The sequence below is a fragment of the Biomphalaria glabrata genome, chromosome 10, assembly GCF_947242115.1.
Source record: "Biomphalaria glabrata chromosome 10, xgBioGlab47.1, whole genome shotgun sequence".
Lineage (NCBI taxonomy): Eukaryota > Metazoa > Mollusca > Gastropoda > Planorbidae > Biomphalaria > Biomphalaria glabrata.
In genome coordinates, this window is record NC_074720.1 from 3,345,841 (window position 1) to 3,371,984 (window position 26,144).

Sequence of the window (26,144 nt, forward strand, 5' to 3'; positions counted from 1 at the left end):
TTTTCTAGTTAGATCTAGATATAATTATCAATATCTAAAGTATGTCTAATATGGATCTATATTCTATATTTTAATTTAGATCTAAACTTAATCGGAATTTCGATAATGTGCATGCAGGTTATTATTCTAGATCTGTTGTTATTTAATGCGTCTCATATCCAGATTAATGTTTTTGAATTGAACACAAATATATGACTGCGCATGCGTTTGTGTACAGCATTCCAAAATGTCTGCGCTGGTGAATTTTTACATGATGTAGTACTATTTACTTCACTTACCTAACACACGTAAGCTTTCGTCTTCATTATCAACAGTTGGGCAATATTTCTCAACATTTGCAATTAATCCTTTAAACTAAACAAAAATTTTCTTCGTTTTTTTCTCTAAAAAAATACCAATTTTTTTCTGGTTGTTATGGTAAATATGGACGATTCCGTCAATTCCGACGATTTTTTTTAAATAATAATTTACATCCAGTCTAGACAATACTATTAAAAATTACTATCAATAGGTCTAATCTATTTTTCAATTATAATTCAATATGACTGTCGAGTCTTAGTGACGGGTTTATTATAGTTACTAATAGTATAATAGACTCTAAAATCTAAATTGACTAAATTAAGTATGTTGAAACTAAAAATAATTAGCATTATATTATAATTATTATACTTAACATTTTTTTTAGAGGAATCTAGATCTAGATATAAAATATAATTAATAATACTAATAGTAATCAATATATAAGACAAAATCTAGATCTATATGAATATATGTATATATTATTTATATCTAGATAACAGTTAGTAACTATAGTCATAGTAGATTCTTATTATAAGGCACACTGTATTCAGGAACTAGGTCAAATTTTTATTTTATTTTTTTATTTGGTGATGGTTTTACTTGCAAAAAAACTGAAAGCAGATTATTATTCTGCAATTAAAAATAGCTGTGTTTCTTTGAATTACCACTCAAAGTCAAGATTTTATTTTAAAATAAATTAGGTCACTTCATGCTCCTATAATAAACACAGTTTTTGTGCTTTCTCGTTTAGCGCACACTGAGCACCGTTAGTAAACACCACTATGTTATTGCTAATAAATTATATCTGTGTTAATAAAAATTATTTAGGTTGTATTAAAAGAAGTAGATTCACTTCTGCAATATGTATTTATAGTATATTGCCTCTCTCTCTCTCTCTCTCTCTATATATATATATATATATATATATTTATATATATATATATATATATATATAGGGGTGCACCGGATAGTCGCTCCGGCTTCTGCCGAATGTCCGGCATTTTTTACTATCCGGTGCTATTCGGCTCTGGTCGGATATCACTACCGGATAGTAAACCGGATAGTAAAAAATACACCTATTTAATATGCATAAAGTGGACCTCGTTCCATTAATGTCTGTTTCTGACTGTATTAATGTTTATATTAAAACAAAATAATGTGCTTAAAAATAGAGCCATTATGAATATGCACCAAACATCGTTAATTATAAAGACAAGGCGTGTTAATAACTTAATATAAATAGAAATGAAACTTTACATCATAAATGCGCTTTACATACAGAGCAGCAATGGCTGACACTTTTTTCAATTTGTCTTGACCTTTGAGTAGGTTAGTTAACATGTTAAAATGCTACATTCCTTGACTACGTCATTCTGACCAGACGTCTGTCTAGCTATGCTGGTATATCTCCAGAGGTAGAGATGAACAACTCCCACCCCTTTTATTTGTTTAGTCCATCACATTGAGTTTTTTTTATAGGCAGGTGACCACAAGTTAAATGCGATGGACCTAGCACTCTCTAGAGGTCACACGAGGGAACTATGTTTGTTTACTTAGTAGTAAATCTTATTTGGAGGGGGGATGGACTTCAAGACAAACATCTACACGGGTATCCAGACAAAGAGTTTGCTTATTATGAGATTTACATTAGTAACTAGTTAAATATATACTAACATTATTTACATTGACCTTCCTACACACATCCTTTACAGTTGGTGGCATCGTACATACACACAGACACACTCATGCTATACAGATTTTTAGAAATACTGTTAAGCTTGAATAAATCAATCAGTAACAGAGTTTAAAACAATAAGGTATATAAAAGGGAAAAAAAATAAAACCAACCAATATAGGTATGTTATTTAACAGTTTCGTAAAATGTTCAGCAACACAAGCTATTAACAAGACACTTAGGTCTCTGGCTCCTGCCCCGGCCGAATATCAAATTTTACTATCCGGTCATATCTGGCCCCGGCCGGATATCAAAAAGTACTATCCGGTGCACCCCTAATATAATATAATATAATAATATTTTCAACTAGGCTCTATGTATTCTCACTCTCTCTTTCTTTTAATTCCCATCCAAGGACCCTCTTCTTTTCATAATTTGGATGTTTGTTTTGTTACACCTTAACATCCCCTCCCTTCCATAGATGCTTATAGTTCTATTCATGACTCTCCCCCCCTTCCCTCCACTGCCTGTTTGATAGGTTGTGATACTACACGCTTAGTGTATACCTCTCCTCACCCCCAGCGCTCGCCTGGCGGGATCACCTGCAGTGGGCATGGTCTCTGGCTTCAAATTAGCAGCCCACACTTTTTCTTTCATTCATAAATTATATATTCTAGATATCTCTATCTAGGTCATGTTTATTCATTGAAAAAATCATAGATTTATTAATCCCAATAATATTTCTTATTACGATTTTGCCTTGTGCACTATAGGAGAATGTGTTAAATTCATTATTATTCATTGAAACACCTCCTTTTTTAATTTTATTTAACAGCTAACATTATAAATGTGATTGGAATGTCTTTCTAAAGATATTTGGAAGCTTATTTTGATATATCCATCAGCCTACGATCAAACAGGCTCGTAATATAGCCTTCATCCCTTTTATGGGTATGAATTGCCGGGGGAGGTTAAAACAAGAGCTTTACGTACATGGTTACCGAGAATCTAAAAAACTGCCATCTGCTTTGGAAAAGCGAAACAAAAATACAGGAACTTATCTAAAATTGGACATGCGCTGTCCTGAAACGTCATTTTTAGCTCCAAACATAAAACCAAATGAATTATTAAAAAAGAAAAGCAATGCGTTTCTTAAAGGAGAATTCAATGAGCTGTGCCTTATATAAGAACCTCCTCTAGATAGATTTTAGTTCATTGATTTCTTGCAGCTCTGCTTTCAGTTTACAAAACAAACAGTTATTTTAAACATAACTTGAATGTTGTTATTTACATGCTACTCCAATGTACAATAATGTGGTAATGTCAAACAACAATCACTCATCACTCTTACATAGAAAACAAAAATGTTAAACCAGAAATGACAATATGCTGAAAATCCTACTCTAAAAAAAACTCAGTAAAAGATATTTATCCTCATTCTTTTATCTTATATATCACAAAAGTTACTTCAAATAGAAAATAATTACATCCTACGCATTTTATGTGTCAAGCAAGTCATGCATGTTAATCATTGACTTAAACTCTGCTAAGTCATTGGTTTTCCTGGCTGATTCAGGCAGCCCATTCCATTCTCGAATAGTATTATAGAAGAAGGAGCGCTGATACAAATTTCTACTAGCATATGGAATAAGAAATGTACCTTTATCTTTATGTCATTCTGAGTAATTCATTAGATTTTATTTTTCTATGTGTAAATTTTGGTTCAGTGTTCTTTGTATTATAACTACTTTACTTTTTATTCTTCTGTCCTTAAGTGTTTCTAAATTTATTGATTTTACTAATGGTGTTACTCTAATCAAATTGAATATTCGTTTGTTTTAAATCTCACTGCTCTATTTTGTATTTGTTTTAGTTTCTTTTTGTTTTCTTGAAATGTAGGATCCAAACAGAGGATGCATATGTTCTAATATTGGCCTAACTCAAGTTAAAAAGCATTTTAGTTTTATGTTTCTTTCCTTTCAAAGCTGAGTTTATCCTTTCCTCGACATCCTTGTCACCATCTCTCTCCACATAATATGGTCGAGTATTCCTAGGGAAAAATAGGGTGGCTGCCAAGTAGTGCTGTTTGTCCCATGGTTCTAGGTTGGAACTTTGCCTCCTGCCATCCTGTAGGAGGTTTGGGCTGTGATGTACTGTCATCTCCATGGTTTAACTTTGTCTCCTGCCATTCTGTAGGAGGTTTGGGCTGTGATGTACTGTCATCTCCATGGTTTAACTTTGCCTCCTGCCATTCTGTAGGAGGTTTGGGCTGTGATGTACTGTCATCTCTTTGGTTGATCTTTGTCTCCTGCCATTCTGTGGGAGGTTTGGGCTGTGACGTACTGTCATCTCTTTGGTTGGGCTGTGATGTACTGTCATCTCTTTGGTTGATCTTTGTCTCCTGCCATTCTGTGGGAGGTTTGGGCTGTGACGTACTGTCATCTCTTTGGTTGGGCTGTGATGTACTGTCATCTCTTTGGTTGGGCTGGGATGTACTGTCATCTCCATGGTTGAACTTTGTCTCCTGCCATTCTGTAGGAGGTTTGGGCTGTGATGTACTGTCATCTCCATGGTTTAACTTTGTTTCCTGCCATTCTGTGGGAGGTTTGGGCTGTGATGTACTGTCATCTCCATGGTTTAACTTTGTCTCCTGCCATTCTGTAGGAGGTTTGGGCTGTGATGTACTGTCATCTCCATGGTTTAACTTTGCCTCCTGCCATTCTGTAGGAGGTTTGGGCTGTGATGTACTGTCATCTCCATGGTTGAACTTTGCCTCCTGCTATCCTGTAGGAGGTTTGGGCTGTGATGTACTGTCATCTCTTTGGTTGATCTTTGTCTCCTGCCATTCTGTGGGAGGTTTGGGCTGTGACGTACTGTCATCTCTTTGGTTGGGCTGTGATGTACTGTCATCTCTTTGGTTGATCTTTGTCTCCTGCCATTCTGTGGGAGGTTTGGGCTGTGACGTACTGTCATCTCTTTGGTTGGGCTGCGATGTACTGTCATCTCTTTGGTTGGGCTGGGATGTACTGTCATCTCCATGGTTGAACTTTGTCTCCTGCCATTCTGTAGGAGGTTTGGGCTGTGATGTACTGTCATCTCCATGGTTTAACTTTGTCTCCTGCCATTCTGTGGGAGGTTTGGGCTGTGATGTGATAATCTTCCATTCTGAAGGGAACATATAAAAGAAAAATACTAATGCACCTGGCAGTGGTTCTTGTGACCCTCCTCTGTGACTTTGATGCATAGAGGATGTATAGAAAGCATTTCGGGCATAAATTGTTAAGACTGCACCAGAAAAAAAAATGTTTCTCTGCAGATTGCCAATGTGAGAACTACAGAGGGAATGCTAAATGTTGATAACTGTACTGCTTGACCTATCAAATATATGGCAAATTTTTCAACAAAAACGATGGTGGCTTAAAGAATCACTCAGATGTATCACAATTAGTAAAAGTCACGGGACAGTTTGCTAAACCAAGCAAAACAATGCATTCTTTCTTTATCCTTTGACCTCCTTTTTTGATTTGTAATTTTTTATATTTTTGCTAACATTGAAATTTTTTAATTTTTTTTTTCAGCAACAGAGGCATATCCAACATTTCTTGTGATAGAACCTGATGGCTATGGTTGTTGAGTGTACACCACTAAGTGGTTACTGTGAATACACAAAGAAGTAAGTTGTCCCAGTGACCTACCTTGCATTTTAAAATTTATCATAGTCCTTATACTGACATGGAGCATAATTATTGTAGATGTCTAACTCCATAGATTATTTACATTAGAAGATTTTATATGAGCAGCGTCAAGTTTAGAACAAGTTGCACCATCTTTATTTTATCCCAAGCTTTAACGAGAGCTAGTTAAAATGTTCGGCTACAGTCCTTCAACTCTTAATTTATCCTCTTTGTGGTACTTTTGGCTTTGCTTCCGAACTGGGGTCCTGGGTTCAAATTCTGAAGACTGGGATTTTTAATTTTGGGATCTGTCCCTGACATTAGTTGGGGAAAAGTAAATAGTTAATCATTGTGTTGGCCACATGGCACCCTTGTTAACTGTAGGCCACAGAAACAGATGACCTTTACATCATCTGCCCTATAGATCACAAGGTCTGAATGGGAACTTTTTTTTTCCAGATGAAACAATCATCGATAATCTTATTTATTTATTTTTTCATTTTCTTCTTCTTTCTCAATTTCTCCGTCAATTTGATAATTATATTTTTATTATAAGATTGAAAATTACATTAACTTTTAGAAAATTCACCATGGATGCTGGCTATGATGAGTGTGACAGTCCAATCAACACAAGTAAGGGTGAAGATGACGGTCAGTCCGACAGGGCTGTGACCAGTAGAAACAAACGTCCAATGAGTGCCCTTGCCCGGGGGGTTCAGATCACAGAGTTTGATGACAACAAGGTCAACCCAACGCCACATTTTTTAGAAGAAGCAGACATCTTACTGGAGCAGTATTTAAGTCCTGGAAAATTAGTAAGTTCACCAGATATTAATTTTATAATTATCATGGCTACGAAAACTTGCTTTTGCCCTTAGTTTTGTATGTAAAACCTTTTTGCATGTTTTGGATGTTGCTTCAGAGTTGAAGATAATCTATTTCCTAGTCCAAACCTCCGACAGGTCAACAGGGATGGCAGCGGGCATGGTAAGAACTTGGGATTATTGATATAACCAAACGACAGTCCAGCACACATACTGCACAACCAGGCAATTTTATCAGAACTCACATGGCTCAGTCATCATCATCAAACTCCATTAGAGTGAGGGCTTGAGAGGCTCAAAATCCTCTCTTGCAAAAGCCTTGGACAGAAACCCTGCTGTCTTGCGTAGTGCATAAATGTCGCCATACAGGTCGAGAATTTTGGGTTTCCCAGACCTGTCGAGACGGAGATCAGCAAGTCTGGGGCAGTCAAACAGAATATGAGGCACGGTTTCCTCTTCTTCCCCGCAGCGGGGGCACAGTGAATCAAAATTTGGCCATAGCCGCGAGATACATGGCTCAGTAGAAGTGGCTAAAACATGTTAAGAATCATTTCTGGAGATTGGATCACAAACTAACCCTGTGCCTAACAGTCGCTTGACAGCTTAATGATGTTGTGTCCCAAGGGTGGCATTGACATGGAGGCCAATACAAGGAAAACACTAACAAAGACATCCTAGTATAACTTGGCGCCACACCTTCATGGAGGTCTGCTGGGGATGGGCACTGGTTGTGGAAAAAGCTGGAGATATTGCTGTTGACCCATTTCTTATATAATACAGACATTACTTCAAAAAAAGAAGATGATTACGTCCTATGCGTCATGCATTCAGTCATACATATTAACCAATGACTTAAATTCTGCCAAGTCACTGGTTTTCCTGGCTAGCTCAGGCAACCCATTCCATGCTCTAATAGCACTAGGGAAGAAGGAGCATTTGTACAAATTTGTCCTAGCATATGAGACGAGGAATGTGCCTTTATCCTTGTGTCTTTCTGAGTATTTTATTAATTTTGTTTTTGTATTTGAAGATTATGGTTCAGTGTTTTATGTAGAATTGCTACTTTACTTTTGAGTCTTCTGTCCTGAAGGCTTTCTAAATTTAGTGATTTTACTAATGGCAAGTGTGAATGTTCTTTTGTATGGAAACAGCATGCTGTCCTATGGACCGAATGTGACAAGTATGTGCAGTGTCTGATCAGCAGCCACCTGGTTTGTTCAATAATCTTGAGCCTACATCATGTTTGTTAACAGTGCTCTATAAATTAAATTATTATTTATTATTATCTTATAAGATATAAATGACTTTAGCTGGTGTTTAAGCTGTAGATTATCCTGATTTAAATCCAGCTTTTATTTATTGTTCCATTCAAGTACATAGAAGTCCATTTCATTAAATGCTGGTTGTGAGTGTGTATGTGTTTTGTGTGTGAATGTTGTTCGTATTTGCATCTATATTGTTATTGTTACAGTTGTTACACTGAGGTGATCAATTGTAGTCAAACTGAATTTCCATTTGTTTGGACCAATAAAAATTATCTTATCTTAATAGTGCTGGGTACTGACATTGATGCAGCTGGTACCCTGACAAAATAGCTAGAACAAAATAGTGCAGAAAAAAAAAAATTCACTCATTTTGAAAGAAATACTTTAGATATTGTAAAATATGAATAGAGCCAATTTTTTTTTTTTTTTTTTTTTTTTTTTTAATGTTATCACTATTTTTCAGTCATTTTGCATGAAACACTATAGATTTCTTGAAACATAAAATGCAAACAGTAAGCAAAAATTATAATAAGCTAAAATGAATAAATTTCAAACAATATCATTTATTTACATTCTTCTTCTTCTTCTTCTAGCCAGCTTTATTGCTGCTGAGCTGTGGGCTCTTTTGCAGACTGTGCCAAGGAAAAAAGTGTGCTGTTTTCTTCAGTTGTTCAGCACTGCCATACAGGGTTTTGGTTATGTTGGGCTGTAGTGAAAGTAGGGTCTGCCTAAGGTGGGTTTGGGAGGGCCATTCAAAGAGGATATGGTTTACGGTTTCAAAGGGGTGGGCTCAGTGTCTGCAAATGGGAAGTTGTTTGGAGTTCATTTTGTTGAGATGGTAATTTAATAGTGGTGTGTGTCCTGTTCTTAGTTGGAAAATTGTAGATTGTTCTTTGCGGGGGAGGAAGTTAATACTGTCCAGTTTGTTAGGCGTAGTCATTTCTTTGTACATGTCTCTGCCTGTGTTTCCTGATGCCCATTGGTTGAGCCACTCCTCTTTGTGATTGTTGACTAACATTGACCTTAGGGTGAGGTAGTTAACAGGTCTATCTGGTTGTTCCATAGATGAACCTGCCTTTGATAGCTTATCTGCCTTTTCATTTCCCATGATGCCAATGTGTCCAGGGATCCACTGTAGTGTGATATTGATATTTAATTTTGATATCATCTGATGGATTATCACAATTAGTGTTGTCAACTCTCTTGGGCTGTTTGAGGTGCTGCTGTTAAGTGCTTGCAGAGTAGATTATGAGTCTGTAAAGACAACAATATCTGATGGGTAGGTGGTGTTTTAGGGCTAGTTCGTCAGTAAGTTGGATCAGAGTCCTTTGCTTTTTTTGGTTGTTTTTCCTATTTCTCTGTGTTAGTAATTTATTAGGATGATCGTCCTCCAACCTTCTGTATCTCTCAATAGCTTCTAATGCTGCTCTGTTGTGCCTTAACTTAAGAGGTTCAATATTGGAGTCTATTTCACAGGCTGCTGTGGGAGTTGTTCTCATACCTCCACTAATTAGACGCAAGGCTTGGTTTTGAATTGTGTCTAATGATGATTGATAGGTTTTGTTGGCAGCTACTTGTATGGAGAGACAGTTATCCATTATAGATCTGACTGTCAATGCCGGGGTGAAAGTGGGGATAAGCTCCCACTTTCCAAGAAGTCCTCCCATGGCTTGCTTCTCTAAATGCCTCTGACAGTCAAATCCAGCCTTCATGTGTGATTTTCCCAAAAAATCCGGCGAAACCTGTTCTTACAAACTGACAGGAGAAGGGATGAAAGGCGGAACACTGGCACCTCAAAACCAGTTAAGCTTCGTGTTGATGGGGCACGTCAGCTTGAATAATGCAACCCATATAGGAGAAGGAAAACTCTGACTCCAAACCTCCTCTTTGTGGCGATACTCCCCCTTGTGGGTATCAGGGCTTGGAAATGACCAAGAGAAACAAATAACCCCACTGCCTTTCCACTTGCATTTCACTAAGTGAATAATAGTGGACCTTCCCCCCCTCTAGGTGCTTTTTGATGGAGGTCTGGATTGCACTACACCAGACGGAGGTCTTTGTCTCACTACATTCTAATTAAGCTTTCTACTGCAGAAAAGTTTCATTTGGAGAGCTCTATGGATTGCGGAGAATGGACCACTGGCCAACCCCACCTTGTCCCATGGATATTCTGGTTAGTCTTCAGACTCAGATGTTTCCTTTTATGTCAGTATTGGAGAAAATTGCCAAGACCGAAAACTCCCTTAAAATGCGGGGACTATATATTTTTTTTAAAAGCCTGAGGAAACACCCAGCCTACACTAAATGCCAAGGAATTTTTATTTACATTCCAAAAGTGTACTTTGAAAACAGCCAAAGATATATGTCAGATTTATACACACACACACAAACATAAACTTTCACAAAGTTAAATTGCAGGAAATGTCACATAGAAATTCCATCACTGCTTGAATGGGGTCACCACATTTCAAAATCCTATTCTTAGCAAGTTAGGCATTTTAAACATTGGTGAAAAAGAGGAATGAAAAAAAATGTAAAGTACTCTTGTTCTCTGCGAATATGGCATAATTTCAGATCTATTAATGTTGATAGAGACATGAACAAAAATGCTGCCCATGACATTAAATTACTAATAACCCGGTGTCATGTATCAGTTTTAGAACCCCTGTAATATTTAGTGAATAGTAGTCACTGAACTATTCCGTGCTAACTGCACGAGATTTTTCTCCTGGTCGGGGACTGACCACGAGGTGGTCAGGTCAGTTGTTCTTACACTCTCAGAGCGAGAGGAGTGCTATGGATATTTTTTTGACAGCAGAGTTATGTATAAGTATTGAAGTTATTATAATTGATTTGTATTCAGAACATATTTCTCTGGACATATAATTTGTGATGGTTGAAGTCGCCAGTATCTTTTCTGAATTATTTCATTTATTTTATATGTCAATAAAACCGTGTCTGCTGACCTGGAGTTTATTAATAATTCTAAATGTTGTGGTCGCGGAGAGTACAGTATGATAGTGTTCTCACGCACCTGCAAATCTAGTGCATGTGAGAAAGTATTTAGTTAACAAGTCAGAGAACATTATAGTAGTACCAGAAGAGGTATCTACCACGCACAGAGACATTCGCGTCATCACGCCTATAACAAGAACCAGGCCGTGACACCCGGTACTTTTATACACATCATATATAAGTCTGCGCTATTTTGGCGAGAAATTTTGCACTATTTTATTGCCCTATTTTGTCAGGTTACCAATGCAGCTATCATAATTAATGTGTCTTAGTCAAGACTAGGAGATAGTAAAAGTTACATTTAGACAAAGTAGTACAGTATCAGTCTTCAGTAAGACCTATAATTTCATAAACAGCTGTATCTAAGGTCAAAACATTATCATCATCACATCTGTCTACTAATCTTATTTCTCTGGTGAAATCAACATCCCTGAGAGACCAACATCCTGATTATCCCAGCATTCATACAGATCTGAACTAGAGGCTTTTGTTTTAGCAACATGCTTTACACTAGCCACCATTTCCCAGTAACACAAGAATCAAAAGATAATGTCTTGAAATATATAGTGGGACACCTGCTAGACACCTTTTTGATAAGAATGTAATTTTAATATTATCATTTCTCTAAAAAATTCTGGATATTTATAAACAAAACCTTATTGCTAGATGATCAAAGCCTAGTAAAATGTAAACATATTGGGTTATATAGTTAGCAAAGAAAGACAACATATAGGCACTTGTTTAATTCCATATGCTAGAACTAATTCATAAATGCTCCTTCTTCCCTTGTGCTGTTAGAGCATGGAATTGATTGCTGACTCAGCCAGGAAAACCAATGACTTTGTAGAGTTTAATTAACATGCACAACTAGATTGACACATGGGTAGGCTTAGGATGTAATTATCTTCTCTTTTGAAGAAAACATCTGTAATTTATAAGATAAGATACATATATGATGTCTAAGGCGTTTCCTAATGAATGAAATATAATAAATAAAATAACCATGATACTAAGAAAAATGTTTATTTTATTTCTAGCAAATGTTGACTGGTGTGGACAATTTAGAACAAGTGAGGTCATTGGAGTTGAAGGTCAATTCCTGTGAAACTAGTCTTGGAAATTTTGGTTCACTTCTACCAAACTTAACAGAACTGAAGCTGAGTGGAAGTAATATAGCTAGTGTCAGGTAACTAGTTCTTTTAACTTTCCCAAGTACGTAAGCTAGAGTCTAAGTGTCTGATGCTGACTTCCATCAGATTGGAGTGGAAGTAATATATAGCTAGTGTCAGGTATCTAATTTGTTAACTCTTTCTCTCTGTAATTATTTACCACATTCTGGTGGAATCAACGCTGGTATCGTCAGTTAGGAGAGAAAGAGTTAACTTTCCCAATTACTTTAGCTAGAGTCTATGTGTCTGATGCTGACTACCATCAGATTGGAGTGGAAGTAATATATAGCTAGTGTCAGGTAACTAGTTCTTTTAACTTTCCCAAGTACGTAAGCTAGAGTCTATGTGTCTCATGCTGACTTCCATCAGATTGGAGTGGAAGTAATATAGCTAGTGTCAGGTATCTAGTTCTTTTAACTTTCCCGATTACTTTAGCTAGAGTCTATGTGTCTGATATTAATTCCATCAGATTGGAGTGGAAGTAATATATAGCTAGTGTCAGGTTATCTAATTTGTTAACTTTCCCAATTACTTTAGCTAGAGTCTATGTGTCTGATGCTGACTTCCATCAGATTGGAGTGGAAGTAATATATACCTAGTGTCAGGTATCTAATTTGTTAACTTTCCCAATTACTTTAGCTAGAGTCTATGTGTCTGATATTAATTCCATCTGATTGTCAAACTTTTGCTACTAATTGTTTTGTTTGGGCCATTGTGTCAAGTGGTCTAGAAATAAATATTTCTTTGCTATCTCAAGCCTTCAATGCCCATAACTCTTGGACCAACAGAAATTTGCATTCCTTTTTATCAGAAATTTTCACTTTGATTTTGTTGATCACTATTTAGCTGTATGCAAAAAAAAAGTATACCCATATTATACCTGGTGATCTATAGAGCTAATGATGTAAAGGTCATCTGTTTCTATGGCCAACGGTTTACAGTGGTATGTTGTGTCCAGTACAATGACCAACCACTTTTTACTTTCACCAACTAATGTGAAGTACCCATTAGAGTTTGGTGGACTTGGGAACTTCTGAAAAAATCCCAATATTCAAAATCCCAGTCTTCATTGAGATTTAAACCTGGAACCCCTTGGTTCGAAAGCCAAGTGCTTTACCACTCAGCCACCATGCTGTGTGTTACTGCCTTTTAATTGTTGCTATTAGTTATCTTCAGTCATAGAATGGCTAGAGTACTTTTCCTTGAAGCCTTATTCTTGATGAGATAATCGTTGCATACACCTGGATGCTTGTATTTTTCTATCTGCTTCACAGAGGATAACTAACTGAAGACTTCTCTTACCATCTTGCATTCTAGGGCTATATCTTTCCAATAATTAATGTCTTTTTCCACTTCTCTCCGATCACATCTGATTGCATCTATCTGCATAATGGGGTGGAAATACTTATCTTTGTGCCTGCCACAATGATTTCTTTACCTATCCCTTAGTCTATTGGACCGTTGGGGCACCGTGTAAGACTCGTCGACCGTCTTTCCCCATTCCTCTCTGTCCAACCACTTAGTTAGAACCTCTTTCAATGGCAGGTCCATCCATTCTTTTTTTCTGTTGTCCTCCCATCGTTTTCTCTGTCTGCCTCTTCTTCTTTTTCCTGGCATTGTTCCCTGAAGGAAGGTCTTTGTGAGCCCCAAAGATCTTGTAATATGGCAATAGATTTTAAGCTTGCGTTTTTTTTACATACAATCTCTTGGTTTTGTGATGCGATCTTTGAATGTGATACCTAGGGATCCACAATGATGCTGATAATTAAATCAAATCAGAATTTTTCACTTAGAGGAAACTTTCAAATTTTGTTTAATTTGCTTTCATTTGTCTAAAACTAATTAGAAAAAGGGAAAATTTGTTTATAAAGTAGTAGCTAAAAAGACTGTTGGCTTCAAAAACTGCTTAGTTCTAATGTATTTGCAGCATGGTTGTTGTTGTTTAGTCAATTATAATATCATTTTATATTTTGTTGTAGACTAATGATGTGTCCTATCATCTTTGTAGAGATTTAGGTTCCTCGCTGAGAACTTTGCGTGTTCTTTGGTTAACACGGTGTGGACTGGAAGAGTTAGACGGCATCTCCTCGATGTTAAACTTAAGGGAGCTCTACATGGAGTATAATGAGATCTCGGACTTGAGTCCACTTTCAATGTTGGAGGAAATTGAAACTCTGGATCTTGAAGGGTTAATTTTTGTTTTAAACTCTTATTTTTTTTTTATTTTTCAGGTTGAATGTTTACTCTACCTTAACCCTTTAACTATGATATTATGACCTTCACTGAGTGTTTAAAGTTTATTATTGCTCAAGTGACTTGAGTTAAACTCTTTGTAGACTACCTTTTTTTTTTTAATTATTGGATATTGAATTTACATGTATCTTACAATTAGAAGACATTTGTTCAAAAATGAGTTGTATCCCTGACCTACTAGGCAAGAGTAACTATGGCTGATTTTCAATTTGTCACTAATTTATCACAGAGTCTTTACTCCCCTTGACTTATCTTCACTTGACTTGACTCCCTTGATTTCTCTAAGATTGCTTTATCGATCCTAATGGAAATTTGTGATTACAAGGACTCCTTTCTCATATATAAACAACACAAAAGAAATATTCACATAAATAAAACAGGCTTAACTTCACTTAACTTTACTCCATTTGACTTGACTTTATGCCAATTGTCTTGACTTCACTTGACTTTATGCCACTTGACTTGACTTAAATTCACCCCATTTAACTCAATTTAATGCAATAAGATATTGACTGACATCACTCTCCCATTTTTCTCCCTGGAATTCTGGCAATCTTAGACATGTTTTATAAGACTGAAATAGGTTTTACATAAGACGTACAAGAATGCGCATAAACACAGAAAAAAAAATGTTGTTTCTCTAGACACTTTTAATTTTGAGATACTATGTTAAATCGTTGTGTGAAATTATTTAAGAAAGAACATATTTTAGGCTATTAGAAATTTTATTGACAGCCATGTTTTCGTTTCAGAAATAATATAGATGACCTTGTCCAAGTTCAATATCTGTCGCTGTGCCCAAAGTTGAAAAATTTGGCTCTTGATGGCAATCCAATTTGTGCATGTCCGTCACCAAATAATGAAGAGGTTAATAGGTTTATTTCATTTCAACACTTTTGATTAGGTTTAAAATAAACTTTGCTGCATAGTCATGTGGTACGCACTCTGGACTGTCGTTCGATGGTCTTGGAGGTTTGGGCAAGGATGCAATTATCTTCTAGTCTAAAGGAACACCAGAAACATGTCAAACATTTACAAACTCTCTAAGAGGAAATAAATAAATAATAATATTAAGAATGAGAACTGTGTTAGTTTTAACTTGATATTGGTCATTATATTATTTGTTATACTGTAGCAAAGAAGTCAAAGGAAAGTTTCCCTTTAAGCCTTTCAGGCCTTGCAATCTATAATACAAGTGAAATAAAGGTCATCTTTGTCTGTGGCCCGTGTCAATGATGTCATGTGGCCAGCTACTTACAACCATGATGTAAAGGTCATCTTTGTCTGTGGCCCATGTAAATGATGTCATGTGGCCAGCTACTTACAACCATGATGTAAAGGTCATCTTTGTCTGTGGCCCATGTAAATGATGTCATGTGGTCAGCTACTTACAACTTTGATGTAAAGGTCATCTTTGTCTGTGGCCCATGTAAATGATGTCTTGTGGCCAGCTACTTACAACCAATCGCCTTTATTTTCTTATCAAATACAGACATTACTTAAAAAACAAAAAGATGATTACATCCTATGCATGTTCTTAGGTCAATCAATCTATCATTCTTTAAAATCACTGGTTTTCCTGGCTTTCCATGCTTTTCCCACAAAATGTTGGATACCCATTAGAGCTGGGTGGACTTAGAGGTGCCCTAAAGATCCTGAAATTGAAAATTTCAGTCTTTACCAGGATTCAAAGCTGGCAATACTGGGTCTGGAATCTAAGCACTTTACCACTCAACCACAGCGACTTAAAAACTTATTTAAAGACCTTTTTTCATAATAAAAATGTTAATTTTCTGGCTGTAATTTTTTCTTTTAAATTATTTAGTCCCCAGATTACAATTACAGGGAGACTATCATGAAAATACTTCCTAATCTATTAATACTTGATGATGAACCCGTGGATGGCTGTGATTCTGCCATGATCAAGCACAATGTCTTTGATGATGATTGGGCCTACTTAGAAGAGCTTCAGAAAGATGCATTTTTGCAGGAGGAGTTTGCCAAATCTGACAGTCCTGAAGAACTGGGGGCTGTAGGTGGAGGTGAGTGAGAGACTCGATTGTTGCTGTTGTATGTGGAATTTAAATGATTGGTTGAAAATTGACTGATGGTAAGACAACTATGCAAATTATACAGTTGAGTGATTTTTTTATTGGGCAGCAAAGATTACGACTACTAAGAAAACTGTCCTCGTTTAATGTTAGCGAAAAAGCCTTGGCTATGTTTTATCACGCTCACATCTGCAATATTTTCAGTTTCAATAAGAACAATCTGGTATAAACTTTGTCACATGTAAATTATGAGTGAGTCTGGTGTGAATGTACACTTTGGTTTCTTATAGTTATAATGTTTTTTGTTTGGTGTAATGCACAAATTGTAAGACAAATTTCCACGGATAATAAAGATTATTATTATTATTATTATTATTATTTGCTTTGTAAATATTATATACAAAATAATAATTGAAAAGTAATATAACCAAGTGTATAAATAATGAGTTTTCATCTAACTTTTTTTGCTCACTGAGACTACTGGAGGTTTTTATTGCAAGAACAGCATAAACAAGCATTCTTAAAAAACAGTGATGCCCAAAATACGGCCCGCGGGCCAGATCCGGCCCACCGAAACATCGGCACAAAATATAGACAATCCCCACGCCCCCAATAAAAAAATTAAGATGTATCTTTACCTATGTTGGAGCCTCCCTTTTTTTCTAATAGAATAACTACCAAGGCATTTAACATTTGTGCGTTCATGAAATAGGACTATAGAATCTACAAGGCAAAGTGAGCGGATCTTTTTTTTTAAAACATGATACCATTGCTAGCCAACATGTTTGTGTTTATAAAGAAAGTCTGAGGCTGGTTTTAAAAAACAAGAACAACAAAATATAAGCCTTTTTTTTTTTTGAAGTGTAAAGAGAAAATTCAAATATCCCAATAATTGAATGTAAGTACTAGCTCCTCGGGTTTGAGATAAAATAGTTTTAGGTCAATTTCATTCAGTTTTTGTATCTTTTCCATCATGTGGCTCGCGACACAGGTGTTGCAAATGAAAATGGCCCGCGGATTGAATTGTGGTGGGCATCGCTGTTAAAAAACATTTTAAAAAATTTTTATTTACATTCAGAACGTCCAGCTACAGCTGCCTTGCAACCAGCTACTTCCTACAGGCCTGGTTCTGCTCTTCGCCCTTCTTCTGGGTTTCGTCCTCTATCAGCTTCGAAGCGGCCAGCGAGTATGAGTGGACCCGCCACACCAAGGCCAACAACTGCTGCTGCTCAGAGACCTGTGTCAAGTGGTGAGAAGAGATTTACTTTTTTTTTTTTTTTTTGTTAGTTAAAAGAGTTAAAAGCCCACTGAATGAGTTTGATATTGTGCATACTGTTTCAAACAATAGCTTTTATTTATTTTTTTATTTTTTTTTGGTGAGTTAAAAGAGTTAAAAGCCCACCGAGTGAGTTTGATATTGTGCATATACTGTTTCAAGCAATAGCTTTTTTTTTTTTTTTTTTTTTTTTTTTTTTTTTTTTTTTTTTTTTTTTTTGTGAGTTAAAAGAGTTAAAAGCCCACCGAATGAGTTTGATATTGTGCATACTGTTTCAAACAATAGCTTTTATGATTTGACTATAGATGCTGTGGAAAGTATAGAAGCTGCGAGTGAATTAACTATGGGTAATGTGATTTGTGGAAACCCTTCAAAAGCTCTGAGACAAAGGCGAAACCACGGGCCTGGATCTAAAGAAGAAATTAGAAGAGGATTGAATAAACTTTTACAAAAGGTGCTGTTCTTGAATTTATCATTTATCTTATCTTATAGATTATAAATCTTACTTCAAAAAATAAGATAATTATGTCCTACATATATCATGTGTCAATCTAGTCATGCATGTTAACCGTTGACTTAAACTTCCTGGCTGATTCAGGCAGCCCATTCCATTTTCTTTTGGCACTAGGAAAGAAAAAGCTTTTGTACAAATTTGTTCTAGACTATGAAAAGATTATCTTAACACTCAAAGCAATGAAAGGGTACCAAATAAGTTTAGAAGTAGAGGTTTTTTTCTTGTAGAGGGGTGGAGGTGGTGGTGTGGGTATGTAAGAAATTTCAATCACATTTGTTTTAATACTGTTCCCCCTTTCAGACCTTGCTATCTCTGGGGCTGGTGATGTAAAGGTCATCTGTTCCTGTGGCCCATGGTTAACAAGGGTGTCATTTGGCCATCACAACAACCAACCACCTTTACTTTTCCCTAACTAACCATTAGGCCTGTATGGGCGCCCTAAAGATCCCAAAATTAAAAACCGTCTTTACCTGGATTCAAGCCCGGGACCACTCTTTTCGGAAGCCAAGCACTTTGCCACTCAGCCATTGTGCCTTTTAATTGTAATACAAACTAATCTAAAATTTAGAATTAGCAGTTATGAAATATAAAATTATTTTGGGCTTGGGCAGTTGTTTGTTAAGATGTATTTCAAAGCCAGCAGTTAAATTTTAAATTCACATTTGTATAAGTTGAGATATTCCCCTTTTTTAAATCAAACATATTCATATTACATACAACTTTTTCTATTTTAATTGCATTTTACTAGAAACAGGCTTTACCAACTTTCTAATTGTTTAACTATAAATATATCTTCTATTAATACATATCTTTAAAAGCTGAGATTTTCATTTGCTTTGTGTATTTATTATTATAAGGGAAAACAGATGAAGACCATTGAACAATTTAAAAGATTTGCATATTCATATTAATTTGCTTCAAACTTACCATGTTGACACACTATCAAAAATATATCTTTCTACAGGGAGCAGCAGTGAATCAGAAGTCTAGTGATGAAACCGATCCAGAGAAATTAGAAGATGAAATGGCAAGTATATTAGAGGAATTACAGCAATGGAAGGTGGAACATGAGAAGTAAGTGCACTGAGATTTAGGCACTAAATAAATGTAGCTGAATTTACAATATTTCTCTTTTCACTTTTTAACATTGTACTATGACTATCACATGTAATTTCTAAGAAGTCAATAACATGATTATAGTAAAACTTGAAACAAATATTTGAAATGAAAATTTTCTTCATAGACGAATGGAAGCCATTTTAAAGACCAAAGAGGCACAGGTGCTTGTTGTGGACCATGATGACCCAGCAAACAGTTCTGATGATGAAGATGATCCGGATGAGTTTCTGACATCCAAGCCGTATCACACGGCCGACTTGCTACTAAGGTCAAGCAAGGATGTTAACTCTGGCGGTGACACCATGGAGAGGTCACCTTCCAAAGAAGAAGCTGGCGCAAGAGCCAGCTCCTACAAGAAAATAGACTTAACTCATGTTGACAGCTCAGAGAGGCTGTGGGGATCTGGTGGTGACCTGATGACCGAAACAGATGACGCCGATGATGATCACTTCTGGTCAGCTGATCAAAGTTACAGAAACTCGTCTCTTTTGGATTCCCCCAGTGCCACTCCTGCTCAAATTATCAATACCCTGAGGTCGAGACAAGTAGAAAGTCAGTCTTCACCAAGACACAGAAAGCTAAGGTAAAACAATAACTAGGGATTCTGTCATTGAGATTACTTTCACTTCACCTATTTAAAAAAAAATGTTTGATGTTTCCCATTTTCCTTGAAGATAATCTACTTCCTAGTCCAAACCTCAGGGTGTGCAGTGGCTGAGTGGTTAAGCGCTCGGCTTCCGAACCTGGGGTCAGGGGCATAGCTAGGAATTCGCCATCATTTGTTGGCCCGGAGGGTTTGACCTCTTTGGGGGCTCCTGCATTTTTGCCTAATATTGAATGTAAAAAAAACACTCATTTGGGGGCCCCCTCAAGTTGGGGCCCCGGGATGTTCAAATTCTCCTCCCCCCACCCTAGCTACGCCACTGCCTGGGGTCCTGGGTTCAAATCTAGGTGAAGACTGGTATTTTGAATTTCAGGATTTTTAGGGCGCCCCTGAGTCCACCCAACTCTAATGGGTACCTGACTTTAGTTGGGGAAAGTAAAGGCGGTTGGTCATTGTGCTGGCCAAATGACACCCTGCTCGTTAACTGTTGGCCACAGAAACAGATGACCTTAACAACATCTGCCCCATAGATCGCAAGGTCTGAAAGGGAAACTTTACTTTATTTTTTTTAGTCCAAACCTCATGCAGGACGACGGGGGATGGCAGGGGGCAGGGTATGAATCCGGGACCATCGACAAGTCCGAATGACAGTCCAGCGTGCATACCGCACAACCAGGCAGCTACCCTGTTAAGTTTCCATGACTGGGTCACCACTTTCCAGCTTTCTTTTCTGATTTTTGCCATTCTAAATGTGTCTGACAACCTTGAGCCCATTCTTTCCTTTTTTCATAATGCTTCTTATTTCTACCTCACTTCTTTTTCCTGGGTCTGTTCTGTGCAGAAAAGTTTTAATAGTGCAGAGTGTTTTGTAACATGCAGTCTCCTTATGTTGGCATTTTTAGAAAAGCTCTTTATTGGAGTCTAGACTTATAATATCTCGTCATACAAATTACGGATGTTCCTTCAAAAAAGAAGATAATATCAAAGTACTATAATACTTGGGAAATATTACAACTTTTAGTTCTAACATTAAAAACAAACTTGAGAGAATTTTTAACCCTCACATTATTATACATGTTAAAAATACACATTCAATATTATGTTTTACTTTAAAATAATTAGTTTAAAATTGCACTTTTCATACCTATATATCTTATTACAGTCACAGATCAAGAACTCGAGTTGTCTGAACTAAAAGCTGATATAGTAACAAACTATATTTCTATATTTACATGATTTATCAGATAAACCATTTCTATGCCAAGCAATAACAATTTATTAAAATTAATAACCAAAAGTTTTGAAAAGTAGAAACATTTTAATATTTAGGAAGCATGATACATTCCAACAATGTCAGAAGTAAAGAAAAGACTAGTGCAGGCAACAGAGCTTTCTATAACATACAACGCATACTGAAAAGCAAGTTTATATCTTAGAAACAAAGAAAACCATTTACAAGACCACAATCAGACCTGTAGTCATATATGCATGTGAAATCTGGGCACTGACAAAAAACACAGAAAATCTGCTAAATACTTGGGAAAGAAAAATCCTCATAAAAAAATTTCTGGTGCCATACATGAGGAAACTGGATGGAGGATTCGCATCAACCGAGACATATACCAGCTATATGAAGACCCCTCCAAGGTGACAGAAATAAAAAAGAAACAGATTACATTGGGCAGGTCACCTCGAAAGAATGCCAGAGAACAGAGGAGCAAAGATTGTTCACCATCAATAAAAACAAAAGGCAGGCACCCAAAGGCAGACCACGAGCACGGTGGCTTGATGACGTAGAGGCAGATCTACAACAGCTCAAAGTCCAGGCATGGAGACATAAAGCATAGGATAGATCAGAATGGAGAGATGTGCTAAAGCAGGCCTTGGCCCTCCATGGGCTGTAGCGCCACTGGGATGGATGAATGGATTCATCACAATACGTTTTTTATCCACCATGTTGACATTTAAATTTTACATCCAAAATTTCACCACTAAATTATAATGCTCATTAATATTTATTCCCTTAAAGGTGATGTAATGTTTTTTATTTTTAATTCTTATCTTTTTACAGAGTCGGACCAACTGGACTTCCTCTCTCCTCACAAAGTCAACAGCCAGTCATCAGGAACAGTATAGCACCACCAGCCTCCAGAGCTGGTTTGATATCAACAGCTCGCCCACTGAGCTCAAAAACAAACCTTCTGCCCTCTCAGCCCAGAATTCCTAAAGTTCTACCAGAGCTCCAAAACTTTGTGCCACACCCGCCTAACAATTCATAGTAGTTCATTCATTGTTGTGTAGATTTAATTGCAGGTGACACTGCTGGTTCTGTGCTGTTTTGTCACCCATACTTGAAATCTGAAAAGGGAGGGCCATGTGTAAATAATCATAAACATCATTTCACTTAATTATTTATATATAAAATGAAATTTTTTAAACTGCTGAATTTTTGTTTTTTTTTTTGTTGTTCCTTCAGAAAGGATTAGTTCAACCTAGCCCTAAACTCCTGCAATAAGGTGGATGTCCATGATTTGGGGTTTGAACGTGGACCATTTAGCACATATTTCTTCATATTTCTTACCACAAGACCAGGGATTTTTTTTCAAATTTGATTACATCTATTCTTCTTCTTTTTTCTGCATTCTTAGTTATTATGTTGGAGGTTTTAGGTAACTAGTCCAATATCTGAGATGAACTGAATAGTAGTTTCTTGATTAAGCTGCTCTCCATAAGTTTTTCTTCTTAAGGGGCCATTGTTCTGTTCATGCCTCTCAAGTTAGAATGCAGTTTTGATGGACATGGTCAGCATTCTCTTGCAACATTCCACTAGTCCCAATTTTCATCTTCTGGAACATATTTTATCTTATTCCTTAAATCTGCTGAAAAGGACTCGTTAGTATCAAACATATGCCAACAATTATTATGAGCTCCATAAAAAGTTAGACATTTTAGGTCTGCTTTCTGTTCTTGGTTATAGATATTAATTTACTGTCTTGTTTACTCAAACAATATCACTAACAAATATTTTATATCTGATCGGTAGTTTTAATTATACAGATTTGCCCTTTTTTTTTTTCAGATCTTTCTGTAGGGTGCTTTTTTTTTGTTGGTCTTTAAATGAAGCAAGCAGTTTATTTTGTCAAATTTGAGGCTTACTTCAGAGTTAAGTTTAGGCAAAAATCTATTTTGACGAAACTTTGATGTCAATTATTTAGAATAGCAGTGTAGGAATATATTTTTGCATTAGGAAAATATTTCATTTTAAAGTTTATTACATTTTTCACCTTTTTCTAAAATAAAGGATAATAAGGCATCACCATTTCAGAGATACAACATTTTATTTGCTTCTGTTTCTATCGAAACAAAACTGAAGCAGTACAAATAAAGTGTTCTGTAGAATAAATTGTGTAATTTTTATGATGCATGATTATGCATTGAAAGTCTTATCAGTGATCCATCCAAACACATTTTGAATTTGAATGCTATGAGCTGTCACTCGAAGTAAACAGCTGGAGAAAAAGAGGCTAGTTTTTGAGCTAGCGTTTGTAAAAATAGAAGGCGCAATGTGATATTACAGTTTATTAATATATATTTTTGAAAGTACCGACTGTGATATATGTTGTCAGCTGTGTATTAACAGTCTTGATGGAGTTTTTAAAATATGAGTATCTTCTTCATTTAAACTACTGGTGTTTCTTCAAAAAGAAGATAATTATGTCACAAACATTAATTCTAATTTCTATGAAATTTATAAAATAATATAACAATTTTAGTTTTAGACCATGTGTATGTATACATGATTGCTTGATCTATAGGTTACAGTCTACTCGTTAGTCTATTAGTTAATAAATGGGCAGTATTTATATAATCTGCTATTATTTCTAAAATTAATACTGGAATGAAAGGCTTTCACTTTGTTCTGAAGCCAGTTGGTTTGCTGGGGCAGCACAAGAGATCTGTCGATCAGCTGCCTCCATTCTCTATGTTTCTGCTATCCTATGGGTTTAGTTTTTTTAATAGAATCAGTTGCATCATTTAAAGTATATTTTATTTATATTTTGAATATCTGTACCATGTAAAAAGAGATTCCAGGAGATCCAGATATGTCTACAATGTCTAGTTTGTGTACATTCTTCAAAAGTAAATGAAAAGTCTCTTATAACTATCAAAATTTTGTTACTTTTAAATCTATTTCCAATTTAACTCAAATGCCATTGATTATTTAAAATCTAGCAATCTAAACATATTAGTGTGTTTTGACTACATTCTAGTAGTGTCAGAAGTGAATGCGTCAACTAGAAATAGTGTTAAAATAGTTTATGGTAGATTTGTCTTTGTATATTGTGTTTCCTCAATGAAGGGAAATGTCTATTTTTTTTTTAAATTCAGTTTACTAAATAAATATTTAGCAGAATTATGTTATACATATTTCTTATTTTATTTTTTCTTTCAGATTTTTTTTTTGTATTTTGGATATTGTAAGCACTAATTAGTGCTAAATATTATACAAAAGTTATATTAATATATTCTAAGTTTTTTTTTTTGGTTTAAATTAAATTGCATACAAGTATTTGAGAAATATTTAGTATCGCAAAGACAATTCAATAAAACATTGAAATTAAGGAAGCAACAAGTTAATTTCAAAAACATCTACATGTTAAGTGTAAAATAAATTGTGTATGTCCTTCAAACTGTTTTAGTGAACCAATGGTAACTGTTTGATGTTCCACATATAGATCTATGTATTGTTTGTCTTTTAATAGATGTTATTGTTTTTAAAGATTTTTTATTTCATTCTACACAAATATTGATTACGGTGATGTCTGTCTTGTGAAAAAAAAAATCTAAAGTTATATAATTTAGTATTATATTGTTATAATTTATCCAATGTTTGGCTAATATAAAATGTACATGTGTCATAGAAAGCTTCCTAGATTAGTTCTTTAGTTGTTGTTTACAGAATCTCAAATTAAAAAATAAAAGCCTCTATAGAAATCTTAGACAAAATCCATACTGAAATACAAAACACTATTGTTTTTACTTTGGGGTGATATATGAAGCTTGGGGACATTTTTTAATTTGATCTACTTAAATAAAAATGAAGGAACCTATTAATATCATTAAGTCAACATGACATTGAGCAAGGTACAAAGAAAAACAAAAAAATTAATTGCGTATCATGTTGATCTGATAAAATCAAAACATGTTTTATGACATTAAAAAACCTTCTTTACCCAAATGTCAGGCTTTTCTAGTTGCATTTTTTGATCAAAATCTTTCTCAAGTAATTTTTGTTACAGCATTAATAAAAATTCTAAATTATCATTAGAAACTTACTCAAGGTATATTTGTTGATGAGTATTCAAACTGTATTTGTATATAGATAGATTTGCAATTACCCTGTTGACAGCTGGATTTCTTTTCTTTTTTTTAACAAATTGTTGAAAACATTTTCTATTTATTGATCTATATATTTAGATTTATTCTCTTTGGAGACTGTACAGTGCATTTGCTTCAACACTTGTTTTATATTTTGAAAAATAATAAATGTTGCCATAATATTTTCTACATTTGTACATTCTACCTTGTTATGATTCAACTTCAATAACATTTTTGTTTGTGATCAGAAAATGTTACTTTTGGTATTTTCTATTCTGCCTGAAACTTCATTCTGTAACTCATCACATACACACACAAAAAACTGTATTCCGTTGTGACAAATTGAAACAAATGTATTAAAAAACTTAAGTGAGAGATGTGTATTGTTGTTTTCACATTTTTTAGTTTATTGTTTGTGGCTGTAGGAAAGAAGATGCTGATTTATAATTGAATTGTATCAAGGTAATTAAAAAGATGGCTTCACTTTTTAAAAAATCAGATTTCATAGGAAAGTGAGTATGTTGAGTGTAATTCAGCTTTTACCTGTTAGAAACTCAATTCAAGTTAGTTGGATGTTACTCAAATTATTTTCAAACAGTTTTTGTTTTCCTAAATCCATCCATCCCAGTGGTGCTACAGCTCTTGGAGGACCCTGACCTGCATCTGCACTTTTTTCCATTCAGATCTCTCATGAGCTTTTTATGGCCATTCCCAAACTCATTAAGTTGTTATAGATCTGCCTCTACATTGTCGGTCCATCATATTCATGATCTGCCTTTGGGTCACCTGCCCCACCAACAAGGTCTGTTCTTATTTCCGTTTCTGTAAGTGGATCTTCATACAATTGGTATTCTTTATAAGTAAATTTTTCAATCAATTTTTACAGTATGATATTAAAATATAAACCCAGAAAGTAAAAATATTTCTCACAAGTTTTTTTTATTTCTGGTGCCTTAACAATGTAAGCAGACAATAACTCCTTGGATGTTAAGAGATTACATCAATCCTTGATGTAGTCCAACCATA

General features: G+C 35.4%; 2 protein-coding genes across 2 annotated transcripts; one reads left to right on the top strand and one right to left on the bottom strand.

Moving 5' to 3' along the window:
- The first annotated feature begins 184 nt into the window (after nt 1-184).
- Nucleotides 185-25,493, top strand: LOC106076147 (leucine-rich repeat-containing protein 56-like). Its single transcript, XM_056044416.1, has 12 exons — nt 185-287; nt 5,554-5,648; nt 6,230-6,464; nt 11,791-11,939; nt 13,931-14,110; nt 14,928-15,042; nt 16,001-16,217; nt 17,305-17,475; nt 17,808-17,956; nt 18,981-19,090; nt 19,260-19,718; nt 21,811-25,493. Exons 2-12 carry the CDS (start codon nt 5,593-5,595, stop codon nt 22,016-22,018), a joined length of 2,049 nt encoding a protein of 682 aa, XP_055900391.1. The 5' UTR covers nt 185-287; nt 5,554-5,592; the 3' UTR covers nt 22,019-25,493.
- Nucleotides 4,026-5,219, bottom strand: LOC129928738 (uncharacterized). The gene is made up of 2 exons (XM_056044520.1): nt 4,787-5,219; nt 4,026-4,696 (listed from the first exon to the last, which is right to left on the bottom strand). Exons 1-2 carry the CDS (start codon nt 5,217-5,219, stop codon nt 4,026-4,028), a joined length of 1,104 nt encoding a protein of 367 aa, XP_055900495.1.
- Nucleotides 25,494-26,144: the final 651 nt, after the last annotated feature.

Bases quoted from the DNA above. Each gene is read 5' to 3' on its own strand.
- LOC129928738 (XM_056044520.1), bottom strand. From the start codon at position 5,219: ATGCATCAAAGTCACAGAGGAGGGTCACAAGAACCACTGCCAGGTGCA. The intron at 4,697-4,786 runs GTACATCACAGC...AACCTCCTACAG, and splicing joins GATCAACCAAAGAGATGACA to AATGGCAGGAGGCAAAGTTA.
- LOC106076147 (XM_056044416.1), top strand. From the start codon at position 5,593: ATGGCTATGGTTGTTGAGTGTACACCACTAAGTGGTTACTGTGAATAC. The intron at 6,465-11,790 runs GTAAGTTCACCA...TTTTATTTCTAG, and splicing joins ATTTAAGTCCTGGAAAATTA to CAAATGTTGACTGGTGTGGA. The intron at 15,043-16,000 runs GTTAATAGGTTT...TAAATTATTTAG, and splicing joins CGTCACCAAATAATGAAGAG to TCCCCAGATTACAATTACAG.